Source organism: Phascolarctos cinereus, unplaced genomic scaffold (assembly GCF_003287225.1).
Source record: "Phascolarctos cinereus isolate Bilbo 61053 unplaced genomic scaffold, phaCin_HiC Scaffold_5;HRSCAF=322, whole genome shotgun sequence".
NCBI lineage: Eukaryota > Metazoa > Chordata > Mammalia > Diprotodontia > Phascolarctidae > Phascolarctos > Phascolarctos cinereus.
The window spans coordinates 237,628,085-237,655,216 of record NW_027555958.1 but is presented as its reverse complement, the minus strand read 5'-3'; the positions used below and the strand labels follow the sequence as shown (position 1 = coordinate 237,655,216).

The 27,132-nt window shown below is 35.9% G+C and overlaps 1 protein-coding gene across 2 annotated transcripts in view; it reads right to left on the bottom strand.

The window, feature by feature from the left end:
• BTBD9 (BTB domain containing 9) overlaps nucleotides 1-27,132 on the bottom strand; it is a 516,152-nt gene that overhangs the window by 390,786 nt on the left and 98,234 nt on the right. For both annotated transcript variants that reach the window (XM_078155391.1, XM_020999576.2), the window contains exons 5-6: nucleotides 26,318-26,537; nucleotides 24,385-24,504 (exon numbers count right to left, since the gene is read on the bottom strand). In XM_078155391.1, coding sequence (XP_078011517.1) covers nucleotides 24,385-24,504; nucleotides 26,318-26,537 — 340 coding nt within the window. The remainder of the gene's footprint in view (nucleotides 1-24,384; nucleotides 24,505-26,317; nucleotides 26,538-27,132) is intronic.

Sequence of the window (27,132 nt, the reverse complement as noted above, 5' to 3'; positions counted from 1 at the left end):
TCCACTACATCTTGCTCTCCCATTTGTCTACCTCTTCTTTAAGCTGCTCTAATACAGTCACAAAAGCTATGAATAACTTTTCTTCCAATTGGAAAGAAAAAAATTTATTTTAAAACTTTCAAAAGAATTCAGTTTATTTTTCCCTTCCACCACAAAAAAAGGATTTTCTAGATAATACAACTTTTGATTAAAGCATTTAGATATTAGAAAACAGTTTTTTAAATTAATATAAAAAGTACAGGGAATCAACTAAATGACTTAATTTTTCTTCTCAGATGACACAATTTTACAAAGTTATATTCATTATCTTTTGTTTTGTTCTGTTTTTTTTTGGCTAGGCAATGGGGTTAAGTGACTTGCCCAGGGTCACACAGCTAGTAAGTGTCATGTGTCTGAGGCTGGACTTGAACTCAGGTCCTTCTGAATTCAGGGCCGGTTCTCTATCCACTGTGCCACCTAGCTGCCCCTAGTTATATTCATTATCAAACAACAAAAGAAGACCATATGGTATTAAACCTTTTCAACCTAGATTTTATTTATGACTGAACATTTTGATGTTTGGAGGAAAACCAAGACTAATGACTCCCACTGTAAAACAGCAATATGATTTGCTATAAAATGGAAGTGATAAAGATAAGCCACCATTTTGCTGTGGAAAACAATCTTGCCACTATTATGAGATTCACAACATGAACACTTCAAAGAGGTTCATCTACTTCTAGAGAAAATCCCACTAGTCTTGCTAACATCTTACCCTTGGATTTAGGAAACAACAACAGACCACACAAAGAGTAATTTAATACTTCTTCAAAGGAAAGAACCGCTAATAATGAATGAATGAATGAATACTGCTACAAGAACATAACTCAAGGAAAGCATGACTTTATAAAGACCATAAAAAGTTAATCCCTTCTGGGGAATACACTTAAGGTATTTATACTTTTATTCTGTGTGCCTAAAAAAGATGTTTTTTTCAATCCATACTAAGAATACGGATCTCCTGAGCCATATTTAGTTGACAGAAGGAAATCACCACATACTGTCTTCCTTTTTGTCCACCCCTTTATCTAAGCTCACCGGGAAATACTGTACACTAGAAATATACCAAAAGAGAAAGGGGCATGGTCTCTGAGATTTTAGACTTCTTTCTACAAATGAATTTTGCTATTTATATAGTTCTATAAAATAATCACTTGGTAATTTGGTTTCTATAGCACGAAATCTATGATTTAAGTGATGTGGTCATTGTTATTATACTGGTATAGTCCAACCACGAACAAGCATCTACTTATAAATTTATGTCTTCCTTTATTTCTGTGAAGTGTTGTGTATTAAAATTTATTCAATTTACCAACACACACCAAATATATCACTTAAACTCAAATATTTTGTGTATTTTGTGGTTATGTCAAATGGAATTCTCTATTCCTTCCTCCAGAGTTTTGTTACTAAAATATTTTTTAAAAGCTGATTATTTGTATGCCTTTATTTTGTATCCTGCTATTTAACTGAATCTACCAATTATTTAAATGAATATCTCTAGCTTTCTAAGTAAACCATCATATTATCTGCAAATAGAAATAATCTGGCCTACTCTTTGCATCTAATTATTGCTTCAATTTTTTTTCTTGTCATATTAAAATAGATAAATATATTTTCTAATATTATGCCAACTAACAATGGAGACACTGGATAGTCTTATCTAACTTTACAGTTGTTTCAGGCGTGTCCAACTCTTTGTAACCCCTTTTTTCGGTTTTCATGCCACTCTGATCTTAATGAGAAACCGTTTGGTGTTTTTCCATTCTGAACACTGGCTCTTGCATTTAGATAAATACTTTTGATTATTTTAAGGAAAGTTCCTTTCATTCCTATGCTTTTCTGTGTTTTAATACAATAAGAGCTATATTTTGTCAAGAGCCTTTTTCATAGATTGATAAAATTTTATATATGTGTGTGTGCATGTGTATATATGTATATACACACATATATGTACATATACATATACACATATATACATATATGTGTGTGTGTGTGTGTGTATAAAAAATAATTTTCCCAATGTTAAACTATCCTTGTATTTCTGTTATAAAATCAAACCTGGTCCCAGTGAATAATTTTAAAATTATAATGTTATAACCTACTTACTAAATGTTTTATTTGATGGTTTTACATCAATATTCTTAAGTGAAACTGGTTGATAATGATTTATCTCTTCTGATCTCAATTTTGAAAAGGAAAGAAGGAAAGAACAGCAGAGGCAGGGTGAAATATCAGGACCATATTGGTCTCGAGGAAGGATTCTCCTAGGGTGTCTTCTTTCTCTACTTGTATAAAGAATGTATACAGCAAAGAGGTTAAATATTCTTTAGGTATTTACCAATATTTACTTGTAAATCCATGTCTCAACATTTTCAAAAATTCTTATGGGAGTTCATTTATGAGTTCTCAATTTTTCTGAGATTAGATTATTTAGATTTCCTATTTCTTATTCTGTTAATACTGTTATTTTATTTTTTTAGGAAATTTTATCTATTTCTTTTAACATTTTTTGTTTGGTTGATATATAATTGGGTATAATAGTATATGATAATTTAAAATAATTTGCTTTCCATTTACTGTGAATTAATTCTCATCATTTTTGATTAATTTTCATTTTTTGAACCAAAGTAGCTAATGATATTCCTACTGTATTAGTTTTTTTTAAACTAGCAATTGATTTATCTTTTCATTTTCAAATTTATTCTTGCTTTGATTTTTAGAATTTCTACTTTTGTGCTCTAAATTGGGTCAATTTGTTTCTTTTCTATGCTTTTTTTGTTGTTTGCTCAAATCATTAATCATCTTTTATTCTCTTTTAATGATATGTTTTTGGAGATGTTATTTTCTTTAATTATTATTTACTTAATTTGTTCTTTGACCCACTCATTATTTAGAAGTCATTTGGTTTCCATTCCAGTATGAATCTTTTGTTTGTATTTCCTTTAATGGGAGGCAAAGTGGAATGAGGGAGAGTCTGCCGTCAGCAAAATCATGAAGACTTGTGGCTTCAGACTCTGCCTCCAACACTGGACAGCTGTGTACCTGGGCAAGTGGCTCTACCCCTCTGAACACGAGTTTTCTATCATAACACGTAGGAAACAGCACCACCTTATACAGTTGATGTACAGCAAATAAGAAAACATGTGTAAAGCACTCTGAAAATCTTAAAGCACTGTATAAGCATAGATTGTTACTGATGACAATTCTTGCTGCATTATGATCTGTGTAGGATATGTCTTACATTTCTGCCTTTCTAAGTTTATGTATAAGTTCTCTATATCTCAGGATATGTTACCTTTGTTTGTAAAAGTGATACGTAATGATTAAATATAGGCATACTAACTAGAATTCCCATTTGGGATTGCCAAATGACTCTCATATCTAGTTTTTCTAATATTCTATTCAAATCTTCCACTTCTTTCCTGATTGCCATTTTTAGATTTGTCTAAGTATGAAATAAGCATGTTTAAGCCCCCAGTAATAAGCATATTGAAATCTTCCTATAATTCAGTAAATTTATCCTTTAAGTACTTATATGCTAAGTCACTGAGTGTATATATACTGACAGTTGGTAATGACCTGAATTCAAGTCCCACCTTTGATATATATATATTGGCTGTGTAATCCTGGACAAGTCATTTAACTTCTCAGTATCACAGGCAACTCTTTAAGACTATAAATTGTATAGCATTTGTTGACGGCATTGGTAAAATGAGTGTCCTCACCTGAAAAATATATTGTCATTTTCCATGCCTAGAAAACTCCAAATACATTGGTAAAGTGAGTTTCTTTGCCTCTACATGGATGAAATAACTAGTTCTTTTCCTCCCAAGTCTGTAAACTGGGAGGAATGGCTCAAAATGACAACCAGGATACCAAAAAACATCTTGACAGTTGGGGTCCACTGATAGGACTAAAGAGTTTTCACAAGAATTTATTCTCTTGTTCAAAGTTACTAACAACGAGCTCCTTTATCTGGCTTCTCTAAAGGAAGACTAACCTGCTTAATAGGAGACACCAAAGGGAGCACTAAGGAAAAGGCTGTAAGAGGAAGAGGGAAGTGAGGGGAACAAGTATTTATTAAGTGGTTATTATGCCAGCACTTTACAAATTAACCTCACGATAACCCTGGAATGTAGGTGCCACTATTATTGCTACTTTATAGATGAGGAAACTGAGGCAGACAGAGATTAAGTGACTTGGCCAGGGTCACACAGCTAAGTTAATGTCTGAGGGAAGATTTAACTCAGGTCTTCTTAACCTAAGGCCTATTTTAGCTCTATCCGCAGCACCACCTAAGCATAATAAAACAGTGGCTCAGTGAACCCTTACTGAATATGCAGTAGTGAGGGTCCATTCTAAGCTAATGATTAGATCAGAGAGCCACTGAATATTCTTTGCACTCTAAAGTTTGTAAATTCCCTTTCCTGCCTGACTACACTCATTTTTTGATAGTTTTTTACTTCTCTGGCAGTACTCATTTGGAACTTCTTTGGCTTTTCCACCATGTCCCCTAACCTCAAGGCTTTCCAGCTTGTTTTGTATGGTGCCTCCCCCATTATATTCTAGGCTCCTCAAGGGCAAGGGCTGTCTTTCTTTTTCATATTTGTATCTCCAGTGCTTAGCAATGTGCTTGGCACAGAGTAGGTGCTTAATAAATGTTAGGGACTATTTTTCCAGTGTGCCTTTCTTAAGCACATCCTTTTTTTGGTGGCTTTCTCTGAGACCAGGAATGCAAATCCTTATTTATATTTGACAGTATTCTACTCCAAGCCCAGTTGTATCTTGATATGGATCTTACATTTTCAAGAATACTCCTTGTAAATACAAATTAAGTTTTCCCTTCCCACCTTCCCTACTCCTCTAAATTCCAGAGTTCCCTCTTTTAAATAATTCCTATTTATTCAGCACATAGCTTGCTTTGTATATATTTGTTTGAATATCGTTCTCTCCCACTACACTGTAAACTCTTTGAGGGCAGGGGCTGTCTTTTGATTCTCTGTGTTTAGCACAGAGCCTGGCAGTTGGTAGGTGTTAATAAAATGTTTACTGATTAATATATTCTGCTACTGTCCAATTTCATTGGCGAATTCTCTGCATTGATCCCTGTGACTAAAGACGGTTTTTCTATCAAATCTTGTTAAAATAGTTCTTGTCTTTCTATCCCACCCTTTTTAATCATTTCCTCCTATTTTCTCCCCTCAAATCCTTCTCCAGTCCTTCCTTGTCCCAGCCTACTCCCTTTACTTCATTATATTTCTACCACTATATTTTTAAAAATTTATTTAAAATAATTTTTTAATTCTTTCCTTCTCCAACCAAGAGAGGAGGGAGATAGTCCTTATGCCACCCACTTCTTTGTCTGAATAATATTTTCCTGTAGTAATAAGAAACAGTAAGTTCTTTCTCTCCTCTCTCCATCCCTAGGATATTTTCTCCCTACCTTAAAAAAAAAATCCAAATCCATAGTTTTTCTGTATTCTCCCATTAACCCTTTCAGGAGTGGGGAACTTGTGGCCTTGAGGCCTTAGATAGTCTCTTGTGTAGCCACAGGGTGCAGGCTAAGCAGGAGCCTATTTATTGTAGTATTTATGTATTTCTTAAACTAACACATAAAACTATGCTACTGTTTTCTATAAGATTCCTTTTTTTTTTAACGTGTCACTGATGAAGTTTTTGAATGTTTTACTCCTAATCCCATTTTCCCCATAAGCCCTGTGGTTTTTATTGCCTGATTTTGTATAGAAGGTGATTTTTCTTTTAAAGGAATATATATGTCTCATTATAGCAGAACTATGTTTTAAAGTTTCTCCTGCCCACATCTGTGCCCAGGTCTGATTTTCTCAAAAATAAAGTATAAAAATAAATTCCATAAAGGCTTCACACACACAAACACACACACATGCACACACTCACTCACAGTGCTAATAATAGACTGCGTAACTTTACTGTAAAAGAACTGCCTTAACTGTCAGGGGAGTCACTGGTTACTGAGGAACCTTGGACTCCCATTTATTGGCAATAGCTAGCTTTGCTAATAAACTAACTGTGCTCGGAACTTTATTTTCTCAGTATCATTTGCAGATTTCTATCACAACATCTTCTAGAAACATACCTGTAAACATTCATATTTTCAACAGGCATTGCTTCTATTATTCTCTTTACCTCAAATGTGAAAACAGGCAACTAGCTCTGAACTAGTGTTTTCCAGATGTTATCTGCAGGATCTGTGACTTCCTGGCAAGGTCCCCATAACCCTGGCAAACAATGCTTCAAAGTACTTGGTACTCACTGGTTTCTATTACTTTGCCTCTTCAATTATAATACTCTTTAATTCCAATTAAGTCACTCCATCTGCAGAAGTGCGGCCAGATTAGCACCAAGCACAGTCAGTGATTAATAAAATGTTGTTAGGATGAAACTTTGGGGTGGAAAGGTTAAAAGGAATGGGAGTAAGGATTCCGGTAGAAGAAGGTGCGGCATGGGATTCTAGATGATGATCCATAGGAGTTCCAAGTCTTTGGGATGTAGACGTCACCAGATAGGAGAATGTTCGTCATTGAATGGAGGGCACCACTCCTCTGTTCTCAGAGGAGAGGTACAGCACAAGATGGGAGGCCTGAAGTTGCTCTTCTTTGTACCAGAGGTTCTCCATATCGAAGCTGGGAGATTGGTCTGACAGCAGGAGATGGAAAATACCTTGTGCTCGTAAAGACATAAGTGGTTGCTTTGGGCTGACAGAAGATGCCCAGCCCAGCTTTCAAAAGCTACAGAATCTTCAAATCCTATAAAAATGTGTTGTTGTTACTATTTATTATTAATTACTAGTATTTGGCATCTACTCAGGAGCAATTCAAGTTTTGGCTCCTTATACCATTCTTTTAGCCTGCCCTGATGACAATTCCATTTAGCTAATCATATGGTAATTTCAGATACTCTGATATTGGCCATTTTTTCCTTATAACTAATAATTTGCTATTTCCCCCCATAACTAAGCCTTAAGCTTCGCTTCACTCTCTCTATATACCTTCTAGTAATCTAGTCTTCATAAATCTGAAATGATACCAGTGAAACTAGTAAGAATGAAATGAAATGATACTGGAGAAACTTCCCTAAAAGCTTTGGAAGGGTTCTTGATTTGAAATGATGTTTTCTTGGTAAAATTTATTAATACTTTTCTGATAGATGTGATATAACTGCCACTCTGAAGACATTTAGTTTGGTCAGAAGACTCACCTGACACCACTGAGAGCCAGTTTCCCCAGTAACTTCTTGATTTGGTTTTTTACTTCTTAGCATCTCAAGTTCATTGCTTGCCAGTTCTATGATTAAGATAGCTTTGTGATCCCAACGTAGATTTTTGGCTATGGACCATGTTTTCCTGAGATATTACATGATATGAATCAATCAACAAGCATTAAGTACCTCCTTTGTGCTGGGTATTGTGCTAGGCACTGGGGATACATACAAATGAAAATATGAGGCAATCCCTGCATTCACAGAGCTTCCATTCTATTAGGGGTACGTACAGAATATATTTTTTAAAATACAAAGGGATCTATAGGGAAAGGGAAGAGAGATACAAACAACTAGGGAATCAGGAAATATGAGGCAGCACTTGAGCTAAGGGGAGCTGGGGGATTCAAAAGGAGATGAGTAATACTTCAGTAGATAACCAGGAGAGCCTGTCAACAACACGCTGTGATGTTAACTTCATTCTATGTCTAACAAAATCAACACCACAATCAGAATTTCAGGGAAGAAGGTATTTTTAGACTCATAAACTCTCAGGATTTCAGGGCTGGAGAGACTGTCAGAGTCATTTACTTCAAACTGGAGCTGAATAAGAGTCAAATCTACAACATGTCTCCATATGATCTATTACATCCATCTGCTTCCTGCCATTCACAGTCACCACTCTAGTCCAGGGCCTTAATACCCCTTTCTTAAGCTATTACAATTGGTCTTCCTGCCTCAAGTTTCACCCCATCCCACACAACAGCCAACAGTGATTTTCCTAAAATGCAGATCTGACTATGTCATACTTCCCTAATCAGTAAATTCCAGTGTTGCCTATTACCTCTAGAAGTACACATTAAATTTTTGAAAGCCTGGCCCCAATCTACTGTCCCAACGTTACTCCTCTTACATGTGATGGTCCAGTGAAACCGTGGTATTCCTCATACACACTACTTCATCTTCCACCTCCATGCCTTTGCACTGCTACTTCTCAATGCCTGGAAGTACTCCTCCTCCTCATCTCCACTTCTTAGAATCCCTAACTTCAAGCACCACCTTCCACATGAAGCTTCACCTGATCCTCAAGCTTCCCACCCTCCCTTCCTCTGCATATTTACCTTGTATCTATTTGCACATATTTGTATATATTTATGTACATACTTGTTGTTTCTTATTGAAAGGAACCTCCCTAAGGGCAAGGGCTATTTCATTTTTGGTTTTGTATTCCTAGCGCCTGGCATAGAGTAGGTGCTTAATACATGCTTCTGACTAACTGCTAGCTCTGATTGTAAAGAAGTCATTCCTCAAAAAACCTAACTAGCCCTCTTTCTAACTAACACTCACTGCTCCTAGTTCTGTCCTCTTGGGCAAAGAGAATAAATTCAATCCCTCCTCCACATGACATCCCTTTAAAAGCAGCTATCATCTCATCCCACTCACCAAGTTTTCTGCTCTTTAGGTTGAATTCTCAGTTCCTTCACTAGAACTTGCTGTGACACAGACTCAAGGTCCATTACCATCCTGGTTGCCCTACTCCAGAGATAATCTTCAATATATCGATATCCTACTTAAACTGTGGTGAGCAGAATTAAATATAATACACCAGATATGGTCAGACCAGGGTAGATTACAGAGGGACTATAATACCCTTATTTCTGTAAATTATGTCTCTCTAGATCAGCCTAAACATCACACTCCATACTAACATTGAGCTTACAGTCCCCCAAAAACACCCCCAGATCTTTCTCAAATTCTAACCATGTCTCTCTCACCTTGTATTTGTGAAAGTGATTTTCTGAACCCAAGTACAGGACTTTACATTAACTACTACTAAACTGTACCTTATGAGATTGAGTCCAGTGCTTTAGCCTGTAAAGATCTTTCTGGTTCCTGACTCTCCATTACCAAGCCCCAGGCAATGGACCTTACAGACAAAAACGATGTATTTCTGAAAAGCTACATATAAATCAAACATTTAAAAACTAAATCATATTTTAAATGTACTAAGATTGTGTTGAGGGCTTTGTTCTTCGTTCTCAAAGAGGACCACAACATCAGGAAGATGATGCCATGACTTGCAAGTGAATTGGATTTTAGTGAGGGCAGGATACTAAGAGGGATTGCTATTAAGAGGACTCCTAAGCCAAATGACTCAATGAAGACTCTTTTATATAGTGAGTGATTAGTCCCAAATTCTCTTTTTTATGCTTATTAGTCCAATTTCCTTTTACTTAAAGCAATAAAAAGTACAGTATGATTTCTTTCCTCAACCAAATCTTTGCCCTCAAACATAAAATGAAAAATCCACAGTAAAATGGAAGTTTAAGAAAAGTATACCATTAGGTATGACAGCACGCTAATGTGATGCTTCTACTGCACTGAAAATAAGTCCCATGAAATCAAAAGTAACAAAGTTTAGACACAAACATGCCCCAAAGTTTCCAGTTAAGGAAGAATGTTTAATCAAAATATTTTTTGTCAACTCCTTAGTGAAGACTTTAAAGGAGAAAAAATCCCAGTATCACTGCATTCTTGTGTTTTGTATACAAGATCTCAATTTGCAAATTAACCAAAAACTGGAGCCTCATTATCTGTTTCACATACACAGTAAATTAAGCACTTTAAGGTGAATTAAGTACTGTAGTACATCTATCCATGTATCTCCCCAAATCATATTTATCCATCCTTTTAGAAATAAGGAGAAGCCAAAACTCTTTCTCCATCATTAAACAGATCACAGATGGTAGAAGCTGATCAACAGATCAACAAAAATAAAGCAGAGCACTTCCAAATCTTGCCCTGCACGAAAGTCTCTTAACTTCTTCCTTTAGAAAAACATCAAGTAGTTTTGCACTGTAGTTATATAGCTTGCATTACAGCTCCAAAATTACAATAGGCAATATAAAGGCAGTTTTCAAAAAGAAAAAAAAAAGTTAAATTATCTTTTAGCACAGAATCTCTCGTATAGTCTTAGGAAAGAGATAACAGAATCTTTGAAGTCCAAGAATACTACAGTTTTATCAGTATCTAATGTGTAAATTAGCTCTTTCTGTAACTGGAAGTTTTAGCTTTCAAAATATATAATTACTGATCATTTTGGTCCACATCACATTTCTTTTGCAGGGTGAAATGAACTAAAACAGCTGTTATAGTCTAACAGCTTGAGAGTGTGCAGAGAATTTCTATGACTATCAGAAATTAAACCTATGGCTTCCTAATACACAGAACACATCATGTATACAGATGACCCACGTTATTTGGAAAAATAATTATTAACTTACAAAATTATAATTTTAAATATAATCAAATAAGGCTGCTAAAGAAAATATTATAGCTCATAAATGAGGTGAGAGCCACCAGCCATGAGTGATAGGTCTTTCTCACCTCTCCTCAGAACAATAAGGAACCTTGGGCTGAAAAGAATCCAAAATGTTCATGTGAGCACCATTGCTTGCAGAGATCAAGCCCTCTATTTTCATACTAGAAGATGAATTTTTAAAAGGTGAATCAAGTCTGGCACTCTGCCCAGAATTTCTGGCAGCTACCAAGCAATCTGGTTTCACTTTTGGTCTACTCTCCCCTGAGCTAATCTAATGTCAGAAGGCTCCTTAATCCTACAGGTTTGTATTCCTTATAACAATCACTAAGAAAAGCTCTGATGACTTTATTAACAATGAGAATTGTTCAAACAACTCATTTTTTAATCAACTTCCTGAGGAAAGACGAGTATAAAACTCCTCTGTCCTCCAGTATCTCCTTCCCATAATGGGAATAATGGGAACAGCCAATATCACAATGATTTTATAGAAACTGGTACTTTATAGAAAGAGTCTGCAGATAAGACAATACAATTTTGAGGGTTTTGAGGGACTGGTCTGAAAGAGAAGACAACAAAAGCATGGGGGAAAAAAACCTCAAAACATTTTTACAAAAAAAAAAAGTGACCAAGAGAACATCAATAACTATCAACCCACATGCCTGCTTTCCAATCAATACAAAATTTTTACAAGATCTAATTACATATTGAGGATCTCCTTTAGAAGAGTATCAAAAAGAGGCAGGCATTTCAAGGGATATTCTATAGCAGACCACATCTTTATCATCACACATTTGACTGAAAGAAACAGAATTCAAGATCTTGTTGTATTTACTATTTGTTGACTATGAAAAAAATCACTCAATACATTAGAGCAAAATGCCAATTTAAAGACTCCCTTACAATGAAGTATTTTCCATATACACCTCAAAACTATACAAGATTCCTTGAAATATATAAAGATCCTCTGGTTTCTGGTATCAGGCAAGGCATAAAACAAGGAAAACAGGTTCATTAATGGGATGAAAGAGATCCAACACAAAGGTCCACGTCAAAGAATTCCCTAAAATGTTGAGGCCTTTCAGATATTTCTGTTTACAGATGGCAGTGGGTGCCTAGGGCCCCTCGTCTCTTCTTCTTCTTCTTCTTCTTCTACTATATCATTTCACTTGGTGATCTCAATTTCCATGGATTCAATTATTATCTCTATGTTAACTATTTTCAAATCTACTTATCCAGCCCTCACATCTCTGCTTACCTCCACTCTCACATCTCTAACTGCCTATTGGACATCTCAAAATGGATGTCTTCTTACACGTAACACATAGAACTCATCATCTTTCCCTTATTCCCTCTACCAAACCCTCCCCTCTTTTTTTTTTTATAACTACTGTTGAGGACACCACCATTTTTCTACTGACATCCTAGCGATCCAGACTCACACCCTAAATATTACCCAGTTACCCAGGCTCACAATCTAGGTGTCATCCTCAGTTCCTTGTTCTGTCACACCTCCCTCTCCCTATATTTAATCTGCCCTTGTAATATCACTCATATATACTCTCTTCTCTCCTTTGACAAGGCTACCACCCTCATCATGTAGGCCAGCACTCATCACCTCACACCGAGACAAACAGAATACATCCTGTTGGTTGGTTTCCCTTCCTTAAGTCTCTCCCCACTCCACTCACAGGTGTGGCCATTTCACCCCACCTATTCATTCAACTTCAGTGGCTCCCTAGCAATTCCAGGATGAAAAAGAAAATCCCCTCCTTGGAGTTCAAAGCCCTTTATAACCCATCCACAATCACTCAAATGAATTCAGCCTAATCATACAGGAAAAACTAAGTGGCTGAAGAATGTCTATTGTACCTACTATGTAAACAGCTCAACCATCTCTGTGTGTGTGTGTGTGTGTGTGTGTGTGTGTGTGTGTGCATGCGCGCGTGCGTATGTGCGCAGGTCTGTGTGTATGGCATTCACTGCAAATGGACAATGAAGTAGGCCCAGAATTTAACAGGAAGAGGAGAAGAGACTTTGAAAAAGTATGAGTTTTTTTTTAAATGATCCCAAATTTCTCCTTGAAACAAAGGTCCATTTTTTCAATCCCAATATTTTTCCAATAATACATATCTGCAAAGCACAAAACCCATAGTCTCCAAAGAAATGAAGTATCACCCAAAGAGCAATGGAAAAGAACATGGTACATATGTACCCACACACTACAGTTAGGAAATCACACAGGAAAAGTGGTGTCAAGAACATCATCAAAGCAATGTCTGATTGAGAAATAAGATGGGCTAGTCATATACACAGAGTACAGGACACTTATAAGACAGCCTGAATACTCCGCTATCTTCAGGATGTCAAGAGAATACAAGGAAGGTCCCCAGAAAGTCAGGCAACACCCTGTGGTGAACTTTATGGGCAGAAATGAAAGAGAATTATGCAGAATAGGTAACCATAGATGGATTATGGTTCACTGGAGGAAACGCCAAGATCAACAAGATCACAAGGTCATTCAAATATTAGAGTCCAACCATCTGGATCCTGAAACACTATTCCCTATAAAGCATTTTGTATGCCCCAAGTGAAAGGCACATCTAAGACATATAAGATTCAGAAGGAGCTTACAACCTCATTAACAAACAACTTCAAATAGTATATAATTAAGTGCTAAACTGTGTGGTGCTCTAGGAATTCAGGAAGGGGGTCCTGTGTGCTTCTCTAACCAGATTATTTTTGTCTTTGCAGCAGTATGGGATGAGGAAAAACAGATGAGGACATATAGATGGCATCTACCCTCCCCAATGAAGGAATCAAGGAATTCTTTACCAGTGAATTATTTCAACATATCTTTTTCAGAATATTACTAAAGGAAATAGGCTTGGTAAAATGGAATTATGATTCACAAAACGTTTCATTTGGTAATTTTTTTGCTCTCCAAGGACTGTTTACCTAGCTTTTCTATCTTCTTGGTCTTCCAGAAGACAATGACATTAGAGAAGCCACATCCCACTTTCCAAAAACAAAGCCCTTATCCTCTGCAGAATATTGCTTTGAAAGTTCTTTGTTTTAGGAATATCTGCTGTTCTCTCAATGTTACCTGTGACGACCTTATTTAAATTACTCCTCAAAGAATCTTTTAATTCTGACCTAGTGTGACTATCCTTTACTGCATTCTTTTGTAACCCCTTCTCCTCTTAACTCCTCAGTTATCCTCCCATAACTCAAAAGTGCATCAAGTCCACTCTCCTCTCCATTCATCAGATACCTAGCTCTAATACCCATGGTCAGTGTGCTGGATCCAGAGCCTCACCAACTTTAGATACTTTTCTGTAACTGTTCTCTACTTGCTAGGCTCATGGTCCTAAGACTATAAATATCCTGTCTGAAGAGTTCAGGGACTCCATGACAATGTCCTGGAGCCTCTGGCATCGTGAGAACTGAAAGGCTTGAAATGTCAGGAAGAATTTTCTAATGAACATACAAATATTATAAGTGCTTTGCCATGTATTCAAAAACTAACTAAAAAAAAGACTTCTATGAAAAATGTTTCCTAGTCAAACAAAAATTTTCCAAAAAGAAAGCCTTTATTCCCTAAAGAACCTAATTTACATTTCTTCTCTAGAAGCTTAATTTTTCTGAAAGAAGTAAAAAGTAAGGTACAAAGGCTCCAAAGCGATCCAAATTAGTGTCTGAAACTTGATACTGATAACAAAAGGGAAGTGAGGAGGCAAAGAAATCCAACAGTCATCTACTTATTTCTTGAAGCTTAAAAGTATAATCAGGAGGGAAGTGGGTAGGTCTAGGAGTGTGGGGATAGAATAATAACTCATTCTTTTCTTAAACATGTACTGAAACATCTATACTAACAGACTAGAGAGGAAAAGTTAAAAAAGTAATGTGGACTTTGATATCAAGAATATGTGTCCTTATATGCGTATTTTTAATATTAATTTAATATTAATTTAATAAAGCCTCCTGGCTTTAAGGACCAAATATGCGTATTTTTAAGGACCAAAACAATTAAGCAGATTTGAAAACTTTGCTTGCTGTTTTTTCAACTTATGTATGTCTGTGCACATCTGTGAATAGGGGGCTGGAAGTAGTAATTCACTAAACAACTGAAGTATATGCAACATATTCATTCATATCTTTGCATGAACTATATTTACAGCAACAGAGCTTGATTAAATACAACTTTAAGTAGACTACAGTATGTTATGTAAGACGTGATTTTTTTCTCTAATCAATTTTCCCTAAATTGCTTACTTAACTTCTCCCTACATTATTTTCAGTTAATAAAATTTATATGTTACATGCAGAATGTGAACTTGTGTTAAATCTTTTGTTTTCTCCATAACCATTTGTGAATACTGAGATACTGAGTTCTATGATTTCAGTTATTTTAATAAGGAAATAACTCTTAATAAAGAAATATTAAAAATGCATATATGTGAATCCATTAGAAAAAAATTACTAAATAACTTATAATCCAATCTATGATTACATAAGATTTCATAGAGAAGGAATCATGAGCTAAGTATTAAAGAAAATAATAGATACAGTCAGTTGGTCATTTATAAATGCCCAGCACTGTGCTTCGTGCTGAGTTCTGAAGATACAAAAAAAGACAAAAAAGGCTCATAGTCTAATGAGACCATGTAAAGCAACTATGTACAAACAAACTACATATATACATAGGGTAAGTAAAAAATAATCAAGAGAGGGAAGTCTCTAGAATTAAAAGGGATTGGGAATGGCTTCTTATAGAAGGCAGGATTTTCGCTGAGACTTGAAGGAAGCCAGGAGGCAAATATAAGGAAGCAGAACACTCCATGGAGGAGGAACAACAGATGAGTTTCTTATTCAAGAACAGCAAAGAAGCCAGTGTCACTGAATGAAAGTATGGGGGGGGGGCTAGAGGAAGGGTACAAGGTTTAAGAAAATTGGAAAGGCTGGGGGAGGGGAGGTAGGTTATGAAGGGTAGGCATACCAAAGAAGGAAGAAAATATTTAAGGTAATAGGAATATTCTAAATATAGGCATGTGGGAGGGAACTCATAATATGAGATTCCTACCCTGCCTTCCCCCCCCCACTCCCCACAACAAAAGAGATTTCTTAAGAATAACTATAGGTGAGAACTGAGAAGTTGAAGAGATCAGTAAATTGACAGCATTGAATGGTATGTCTAGGAGTTTAATTTTAGCCAAGCCTCTAGTATATATCTAGTCACAGGCACAGAAAAAATGCTTAATACCTGATTTAGTTGCACTGCTAAACTAAATAAACCCTATTACACCCTAAAGAGGTATAAGGTCTTAAGAGAGACCAAAAGTAATCATGGAAATGATGCCTGAGAATAAGCTGGGAAAATTTTAGCTAAACTTAAACTATGATCCAAGTGCTCTAGGGACCTCTCAATACTAGTGTTTATTTTGTTTGTTTTTGTTCATTGCAAATAGTAAGTGTAAGGCAGTAAGATGTGGAAACTCCTTTGACTGATGAAGACTGGCAACTCTTCTATAAAATAAGTGTCTGAGAGTTGTCTGGGTCACTGAGGTGTTAAGTAAGAAGAAAATTACACATGGCTGCATAACTAATATGGGTCAGAGGCAGGACTCCAGGTTAATTTTGTAATCCTATGTATTTTATTTCACGCATTTAAAAACATTCTGAGAAGTGATCTACATGTTCTTACCAGAGTGACAAAGACGTCTATTACATTTTTTAAAAAGACTCAAAAATCTGTTAGATTCTGCCTCAACTCTCTCCCCACTCCAGTCTATCTTCCACTCAGCCTTCAAAGTGATCTTCCTCAAGTGCAGATCGAACCATGTCATTCCCCTACTGAATAAACTGTAGTGCTTCCCTACTGCCTCTATGGGACTAAATAAGAATTAAATGTAAACTACTTTGGCTTTTAAAGCCCTTCATATAACCTGACCCATACCTTACTCCTCTACATGTACTCAAGTGACATTGGCCTACTTGTTGCACTTCACCTCCTGACTCCAGGCATGTTCCCAAGCATGCTCCCCATACCAGAATCCTGTCCCTCCTCATCACCATCCTTCTGCCTTACTGGTTTTCTTTAAGTCTTAGCTAAAGTTTCTCTTTCTACAAGAAGTCTTGCCCATTTTCCCTTAATGTTAGTGCCTCCTTTTGAGACTGTCACATTCATCCTAAACCTCTTTTTTGTACATATTTGTTTGCGTGTTGATTGTCCCTATTAGACTGCGAGTTCCTTGAGGGCAGAGACTTTTTACCTTTATGTATATCACCAATGCTTAGCACAATACCTGGCACAGAGTAAGTGCTTAATAAATGCTTGCTGTTTAGACTATTACTAGCCCAACATGTAGAGAATTCCAGAAATTCCCTGATTAAACAAACATAGCCCAAAAAAACCCCTTAAAAAAATAGTTAAAAACATTTGTTTCATGCAGAAATGACACTCTAACATATTCCTTTGAGTCAGCAATGACAAGAGAATCTACAACAGTGGTTTATAATGACCTTGGGGGACAGTAGGGAAAAGTGTTTTGATGTAAGTCTTCCCTGGATATATGGACAGATGAAATATTTGTCTTCCACATGTCTCAGGAAATTCTGACAAATTAAATTCTCCCAGACTGCCTAACCAGCCAGCCACTGGTATTACACCTATTTCTGATCCAAAAAGTTGTGATCAGTCTGTGATACACCAAACCTGAGGAGAGAGATTTCTTTCCCAAAAAGTACCATCAAAACTAAACCAATGACTTTAGGAAGCATCTTCTTATTCTAAATTGTTAAGAACTTATGTTTCCTATACGTTCCTATATTCTAGCAGTTTTCAAAAAAATTTGATCTCACTTTACACTCTTAAAAACTTTATACCCTTTACACTCTTAAAAATACTGAGGACACATTTACACTCTTAAAAATTACTGAGGATCCCAAACAACTTTTGTTTATGTATGTTATACATACCAATATCTATCATATTGGAAATTAAAACTCATAAGTTTGAAAAATATTTAGTTCATTTAGAAATAACTAATAAACCCACTACATGTTAACATAAGTAACATATTTTTATGAAAATTTCCAAAACAAAAACAATTTAGTGAATGGCAGTGTTTTACATGTTTTTACAAATCTCTTAATGTCTGGCATAACAGGAAACAGCTACAGTCTTCTGTAGCTGAATTAAATTTGTAACAATATGTTGTTCTGGTTGAAGTATATGAAGAAAATCCAGTCTCACACAGATTGTAGTTGGAAAATGGAGCAGTATTTTAAGAGGCAAATAGCATATTAGTATTACTATCAAAATGGTTCTGACCTCATGGACCTCCTGAAAAGGTCTTAGGGATTCTCAGGGGCCCAGACCATACTTTAAGAATTGCTTCAATCTCCAATTATCTCTGGTTTCCAAGGTTGGATCATGTTGAAATGTTCTATAAAGAATCTGAGTTATTTATATAATATTACAAGTTCTTCAGAAAAAAAAACCATCTTACAAATTTACTTTGAATTTTCCCATTTCTTTATTGTTCTCTAAATTCAAAAGCAAGAAGGCTAAAAATGGAATAATTTTTACAAAGCTACAAAAAGGCAACATGAAAGGCCATATTTGTCATACTTTGTAGATGACACAGGCCAAGAGCTGATACTAGCAAAACAGCAAGGAGAACACCCAGCACAATTAAAGCTCTACAGTGGAATTTTTTTAAATAGTATAGTTTAATATGTGATCTCACAAGTCACAGATTTCAGAACAATTTACATTTAAATGTGGTGAAAAGGCATTCTCATACTTTACTTGGTTCTAAAGAAAACTAATGTTATAACTTAGTGACACCATGTGGCTTCATTCTGTGTTGCACTCTTCTAAGACTACCCTTCATTTACATGATTATTTGCTAGTAAAAACAAAAGCAGGTAAGTGGTAGGAACAAGGATAGAAGTTTACAATGCAGACTAATCATGAATTTAAAAAATTTAAGGAAACAATGATACTATTTCCGATTCCCCAAGACTCCAACAGAATTTTCTCTGACCTCTGAAACTCACACTAAATCAACAAGTGAAAACATGGCATGACTGTGAAGCAGAAAGAATAGAGCTTACTCAACTGCTAAATAATTGCAAAAATACCCACTGATGAAATAGAGATAGAAAAAAAAAGCCAAATATGGTGATACAAAGTTATACCAAGGAATAATACTTTTCATGAATAGTTAGCCTTACTTCTTTGTTTCATGTCTAATGTAACTAAAGAACTATATATTGTTGCAATTTAGTAAAGATAAGTAAAAAACCTATACAACATCTAATAATGTGGGGGAAAAAAGTGAAATAGCTAAGTAGCAGAGAAAGTCAAGGAAGCCTTTTTATGGCTCCCTGCCATATAAGAGCGTCTCTTGATTAATCCTGTATTTCTGAAGTGCACTCAAGTAATGTTACCTTGCCCTGCTTGACCAGATACATTTCTATATGGAGATGAGGGGACCGCATTTAGAAAAGCTAAGGGCTGCTGTATGTTTGTTGCATATTTTTGTGTGTTAGGGCAAAGTAAACCTCCTTGTATCAAATGTTCAATAACTTGTGAGAGCCTCATTTCATCAATCTCAAAACTGAATTAAAAGGATGTTAGCAGTAGAGATGAGTCTCCAACATTTTACTACACAGGAAGTGAGAGTGAATATCCAAAACAATGATATTTTCTCTTGAAACTAGAGAAAAAAAAAGTCCTACATTTCTGTTTTCTCCTTTCTCCTTCTCTAGGTATAGAAGACATACCCAATGGTAACTTCAAGCATAAACCACAGTAGAGGGAGTGACTTGCTATTACTCATGGCCTCAATTTCCTCATCTATAAAACAGGGAAAATAATTATACTACCTTATACCTCACCAGGTTGTGAGGAAAGCACTGTGTAAATGACAACAAGCTACATATATATGTGTGTGTGTGTGTGTGTGTGTGTGTGTGTGTGTGTGTGTGTATGTATATGTGTGTACATATATATATATATATATATATATATATATATATATATATATATATATATATAATATATATATATATATATATATATATATATATATATGGGTTGTTATTATTTGTGGTTGCTAGATAGTCAAGGGAAAGAACTAGCAGGACTTCTTTACACTCAAGTTACTTACATAAGGCAATGTATTAGTAAATCTGTACGTTTTTTCAAATACTTAGCTATAAATTAACTGTACTGGTTCCCCATAAACAAACTGTCATGGTTGAATTGGCAATTATGTCATCACATTCAACATCTTGTGTTGGCTGAGAAACAATACAATGGTTTCCATCTTTGTTCTTCTCTAATCTCTTTGCCTGACTTCTTCAGTACTTCCAGCTCCCTGACTGCTCTATGTCATCAACAAGGAGTTTTTAAAGGTTTTGTACCTAATTTTCTTCTATTCTTTTCTCTTAATTCCCAAGTGCCAATGAAATTAGGAATTCTAGTTTTCAGGTACCACCTAGATGCTTATGATACTCAAGCTTCCCTTTCTACTCTTCGAGTTATCTCCCTCAATCTGTTCTTAAATTCCAGCAGCACAATGCTGCTATTTCAACAGTAAGCACTGTACTGAAATATATATTGCATAAAAGGATTAACCTCATTTCACTTGGCCCCCAAGGTAAGAACTGGAACTTAACAAGCAAGAGTTACAAAAAGTAAGATTTTATATAATGAAAAACTTAACAATTAAAGCTGTTTAAACATGAAATGAGAGGCAACTAGGGGGCACAGTAGATAGAGCATGGGGCCTAGAGTCAGGAAAACCTGATTTCAAATCCAGCCTCAAACACTTATTAGCCATGTGACCCCGGGGCAAGTTACTTTACCCTGTTTGCCTCGGTTTCCTCATATGTAAAATGACCTGGAGAAGGAAATGGCAAGCCACTCCAGTATCTTTGCCAAGAAAATCCCAATGGGGTCAAGAAGAGTCAGATACAACTGACACAACTGAACAACAACAATAAACATGAAATAGGCTGCCTCAAAGAACAGTTAAGTTCGGAGAACTTTCTGGAGAAAGGCTAGCAATGGAATTATTTTCCCTAGAGAAGAGGGCTGTGACAACACTGGTCTTCTAGCACATGTATCAATCAGTTTTTCCTCATCTCTGGAGAAAACAGAATAAATTCAGGCAAGTATCCACTTTTTATCATTTATTCCTAGAAACTGTAATTTTCTGTCATCTGTCATTATTTAGAAAGCCTGATCCCCCTATTTTTGACACTAGATGGCAATCCTCTCCCATGGGCATGAAAAATTTTGACTGAAATACTCTTTACTGTTTTACCAAAACCTATCAGAAAGTAAAAAATAATAGGTTATGAGGAGAAAATAGAAATATAGGCCTTTTTTTGGTGGATTATGTTACATAAGCAGATTATCAAAATGCAAAATAGCAAAAGGGGAGGCCATATAAGGAACTTTCTCAGTATAAAGACTTGTTAATCAATGCGTGAGTAGAATCTTCCTCCCTGAAGATCTTTAAACATGGAAGATGCCCTTAGTAGCCTGAGGTCTCACCACCCTGAGAAGGGATGGGCTAGGTAACCTCCACCATTCCCCATACATGGTTTTCTTTTCATCTTGGAATGTCTAGAATGGCCTGCTTTCCAGTTTTCATGTACTTTATATTTAAGAACAAATCCAAAATCAAATTTCCTTTTCTTACAGTCCCAAATCTTACAGACCCTCTTCTAAAAGAGAAAAACTTACCATACCATATAACTCTCGAGAGCTGATTTATACCAACTAAAAGTTGCTATTCAAATCACCATGCATGTTAATGTTAAACCAATCTGAATCTTTTCTACTATACAGTAAGTTCCTTGAGATCCTGAATCTTGTTTGTCAACATCTGAGTAGCCATGGAATGCAGGGCCATGTTAGGTGTTGCAGAGGATAAGTAAAATTAGACTACTTACTCCCTATCTTGAAAGAGTTTATACCCTTCTTAAAGATACAGAATGCATAAGAAAAAGATTAAAGAGTAATGGTAACATACAAACAAGCATTAATTAATATTGTGCAAACTAAGTCCATAAGTGCTAAGGATACACATAACAAAGGAATAATAAGATGTACAAGATTTATCATTACATGGTCTTCATTAAAAATGTTTGTGAGATCACCATGATAATGACAAAAAGTCAAGTGTAAGAACACTATTATAATAGACTGATTATAGACTGGATCATAGATTGACATTTAGCTATTATTCCTGAATATTTTAGATGCTGTTAAATTATTTCCTAGCTATTACGAAAGGTCAAGTAATGTAATATCAATAACTTAACCTCATAGGCAATTTAGCTTTCTTGTGTACTTCAACGCTTTCATAACTCTGTGATCTCAATGGTGTAGGTATTCTCTCCACTGGTACAGATTCCAATTTGTCATGCTTTTCATCCTGTGAAATTTTGGCTCACATCTTTTTGCATATCCTCTAGAGATTATCTACCCAATGTACTGATGGTCTTCCTCTGGTTCTTTTAATGTTTCTTCACTCAGGCCAGTATGCATCTACTCTTTCTTCATGACTCTTCCAATCCAACATGAAAGTCACTGTTGATAACATTCTACACAGTCTGCTTATGCCCACCGTTTTTTGATAGGTAACATCTGTATGGCACTTTAAAGTTTGCAAAGCACTTTAAATACTACCTCATTTGATCCTCACCACAACCCTATGAGGTAAATACTATTATTATTTCTATTTTACAGATAAGGAACTGAAGCTGGAAGGTTAAATGACTTGCCAGAGTCACAAAGCTAGCGTCTGAGGCAAATTTGGGTCTTTCTGACTCCATCCACTACACCACCTAGCTATTTTATAATAAAAACATATTGAAATATCATATCAAGAACTCTTTCTTGTTTTTTTATTTTTTTCCTTGATTAGACTTTTATACTAAACAGGCCAGAACTGAGTGCTGGCTACACAATGACAGAATGTAGCAATGTATTCATGAAGACTGAAGAAACAGAAAGAAAGACACAAAGATGAAAAAGAATGAGAACAAAAAAGGACCAAAATGATAATGACGATAAAAATGGTAACAGAAGAGTAAAAAGTGTAGCATTATTTTTCACACTGATGCTTATTTCACTAACAAAGAACTGTCATTTCCTAGCAGACAAACACTACAACCAGGCCCTATTGTGGAGAGCACCACCATCCCAAAACTGGGATTCAATTCAATTCAACAAATATTTATTTAGTGCCTACTACGTACCAGACTATTGTCCCAAATTTAATACAAACACAAATCTATCCATCAGTATCAGACAGTTTGGCTGTTATTTTATTTGCCTTTTTTAAAAAATCCACTCAAAGTGTAATAACCCTAGTCAATGTGAACTAAATCTTATTCTCTGTTTCAATCCCCCTTTGTCACTAAGCATCCCTAGGCAGTTCTGATGTACATAATCTTCACTCAATTTCTAGTCTTTCATTTTAATCCATTCAAAATTCCTTTGATAAAAGAATAACTGCCAGACCAAAGATACTTTAGTCCCTCTTTAGGGAAATAAAATTGATTTTCTTCATTTTCACACATGGATCCTTATCTAATAGCACTACGTCCAATCATACCCACAATAAAAGACACATAGGCAGAAAGTTTTAATATATCAAATGCTGAAAGGTATAACAGTAGTTCCTGATAAAAGTTCCAAGTAAGGGCCTGCTCTTGCACGCCACCGGATAAACCTAAGTGTACAAGAACCGTGTCACATCTAAGCAATCAATACTCTAGGAGGCTTCCCATGAAGAAACCAGATATAGTGGCTGAGAATGCTTCCAGGAGAGACATCAAAGAAGATACCAGTAGGGTGGCTGTCTTTCTGTACCTCTCCTTGCCCTGCTTTTTTTTTTCCCCACAGAGCACCATCCTTCTCATCTTCTATCTCCTCTGACTTCAAGAAAACAAAAAAACTGGAGAAGATTCTGCCCAGTGCTCTCCTGGGAGTTCTTTGGCAGCAGGGAGCAGCAGGGGCAAGAGAGGCAAGAGAGACATTCATCCACATATATAATATATCTTCTATAATAAGGAAAAAAGTATGCAAGTGAAATAAGTTAAAGTACTCTCAACTCCTAGAAACAAGTAATAGAAAATTTAAGTCAGGACCCAAATTTTTTACCTCTGCAAAAAATCTAACAGGTTTTGCCACCTCCTTTACCTATAACCTTACTACCTCATATGGGTTTTGCAGTATTTCAGGGGCTTAGGGAAATGAATTACACCTAAAGAAACATGAAAGACCAGAACAAAAACTGAGGCAGCATTTGATTTTCCTTTCCCTCTCTTGGAAATTCTTGTGAAGCCATTCTCTGAACATACAGCCGGCCCACGATTTTCATGGAAATGTGCATCCCATTTATTACATACTTATGATTTTATGATATAGCATGGGATTTGGAAAGCTTTTTTGTTACTTGCCATTCAATGTGAAGTATAAAGCCTTCTGAATAATTCTATATTACATCCCAAACCTATAGTTCCATCTCCATGTTCATAATTTTCAACTTGTTCCAAAGAAGTTTTCCTGTTTATGAAGCTTGATAGTTTGTTCTATGAAAAAGTTTTCTTTTTATAATAAGAAGGAAAGATGAAATCTGCCTCTCACAACTAAGTGTGACTGGAAAGTCAATGTTTTATACATGTGTTTTAAGTTTACTTGGATTCAATCAATACATGTAAAATTTCAATCACACAGTTAATCTATGTGAACTAACCTGCAGACCCGGGCAGGAAAATACAGCTTTTGCCAAGAACGACAGAGGTATTTTGAGTGATCAATTACTCTGATCCAATCTAGTTCATCCATGGACACTTCAATGTAGTAGGAATAAGACCTTGGAATGGAGGGGGGAAAAGTATAAAGAAATCACCACATAAATATCAAAGAAAACAATTTATTCACTAACTACATTTTTTTCACACATCACTGAAAGTTCATTTCATGTTATTTGCTTCTTCTGGAAACAGAACTTGGTTTCCTTTATACTACCAAAGGAAATTCTAAATTCTAAATTAGCAGATCAACAGTCATGCAAAAAGGAGGGCACAAGATAAAGAGAGGGATATCTTTTTCTTCTACTTTTCCTTAGTTCTCACCACAGTTTTAGTTTTGATTTTTTTTCCCTATTTCCTCCCACTCTTCCAGATCCCTACCACCCTCCATATCTAACCAAGAGAGAAGTAACTGACATCACTGAGAAAATAATACAAACGCATTTTGAGGACAACCTGAAATTTGCTGACTAATAATCCTCAGTAATGTTTAACAGTCTCCCTCCAAGTAAGCTATCTGGGAGTCTACTGCTCACCTGTAACACACAGAACTGACTGGTACCTCTTCCCTAAGGTAAATTTAAATGTGAGGCAGTGTTATTTCTACTGCAATATCAACTGGGCTGATCTCAGAAAGATTTAACTGACTGTAAATGTCAGCCTGCAGCCAAGAGTCGTGACTAGGAAAGGTCAGCTTATTTTGTGACACAATTCTCTCATTTTCTGTTGTCCCTTCACTCTCATTCATTTTATCACACAGCAACAAACTGGTTGTAACCTTTTCTTGAACCTCTCTGGGTTATCAGCAATTCAGGCTATAATTCTACAACATGTGCTAAGAGGTTTTTTGGCTTTCGATCCTAAATGTTTTACCTTTGGTCAGAATTACAATAGCTCCTGTGACGGGAACTAGATGACTATATAGCAAAGCTAAGTCCCCTCTGAACAAAAAGAGCTTTTCTAAAAAATAAATTTTTTTATAAATATTTTGACAGGCATAAGAACTACAAAGATAATAAGCTCCTTAATCCTCAAGATTCCTAACCCTTTCAGTGCTTCATGTTCACTCAAAAATGTACTACCTGCCCCATTTAATTAATTAACATCCAATTAAATTCAACAAGAAAGGGACCAGGAAACACTTAATATGATCAGAAGACACCAAGAAGGGGACTTGCTGGGGACCTCACATATATAAGCACCAAAGAGCTAGTTTAGGCCTAATTTTATGTAAGCCTACCTCCTGGAATGTAATAGCAGACCATATTCTTCCTCTACCAGTTAGGAGGAAACCCTCATCACTGCTATAACACGCAAGCACCAAATGTCCTGAGCCAAGAAGGCACACTATCTGGCATGAAAACCCTGATGCCACACCCAGCAGTAGTGGCAAAAATGGCACCTGGTGCTTCCTGAAGCTCCAGGTGTGCCCTTCGGCACTGCAGTCTTCCCAAACTGTAAGAGCCAATTTATTCTTGGGTTTTGGGTGATTTTTGTTTTTGGAGGGAGAGCACTGGATTGAGGCCTGGTCTTTCAATTCAGTGCTCTAGTAGTTGGAGTCCCTAACAAATTTCACCTAATTCTTCTATGCATTTGTTTGTCTATCATCTGCTTTGAAAAACTTCCTATTCTGCAAGATAGATGATAAGTAAGTTCCCTTTAAATAATCAGAATAAACTTTTAGGTGAACTAGGCCTTCCAATTCTTTCCTAGGGGTTTCAACAGAAATGTTACTGAGATGTGAAGTTTTAAAATTCTAAAAAGTTGGAAGACATCTAAGCATAACAAAGCATAATTTTAAGCTATTAACAGATTAAGTCATTTTAATAAAAATACAATGTCAATTCCTCTTTGAATCACACTATTATCACTTACCGGCTATCACGATCCCACAGGAGTATTCGTATATGATTGATAATTGATGGCTGACCTAATTTAATCTCGATGCCGGAACGGCAGTCATCATCAATTGGATGCCTAGAAAATCCATGATCCAAATCATAATTTTGTGTATCACCATCAAGTAATGCAGATTTCAGCTCCCCTTTCACTACCTGGGCTCCATACTTCATAGTTGCAATGTTCTCTTCTGGTACTACAGTTGGAAATAGAAAAAGTAACATGAACAGTTGCTCATTAAAAGATTCTCCCACAGCAAACAAGAAATACAAACTAAAAGCTATGAGAAAGGTGGACTTCTTGAGGATGGCTATACAACCGATGTCTAATATCTGAGACACAGATCAAGTTTTACATTTACATTTTTCCAGTTTGTTTCAGTTTTTACAATTAAGTCTAAAGGTCAGGAACATCTACTGTGAAGGAGTAGATGAAGACTTAGAAACATAAATGTATTATTTAATAGTAAGTACTCACTGAATAGCTGGTGTAGTATTAGGGATTATGGTAAAGGGTACACCCCATAAAGAAAGTAAGATCTCCTTTGAGGAAGCATAAACCTACTATACTCAGGCCATTTTATATCACTAGTTGCTATTTAATACCAACTATCACATGTAATACTAATAGGTGACATTTACACGGTTACTTTATGATTATAGTCCTTCTGTCTCTCTAATTACTTCCCTCTCTGGTTCATTATAATCTCCCTAGTTACTTGAAGTAGATTTTCTACATTCCTGATTGGCTTCTTCCCACCCCATCCCACCCCCCATCATCCCCACCTCCCT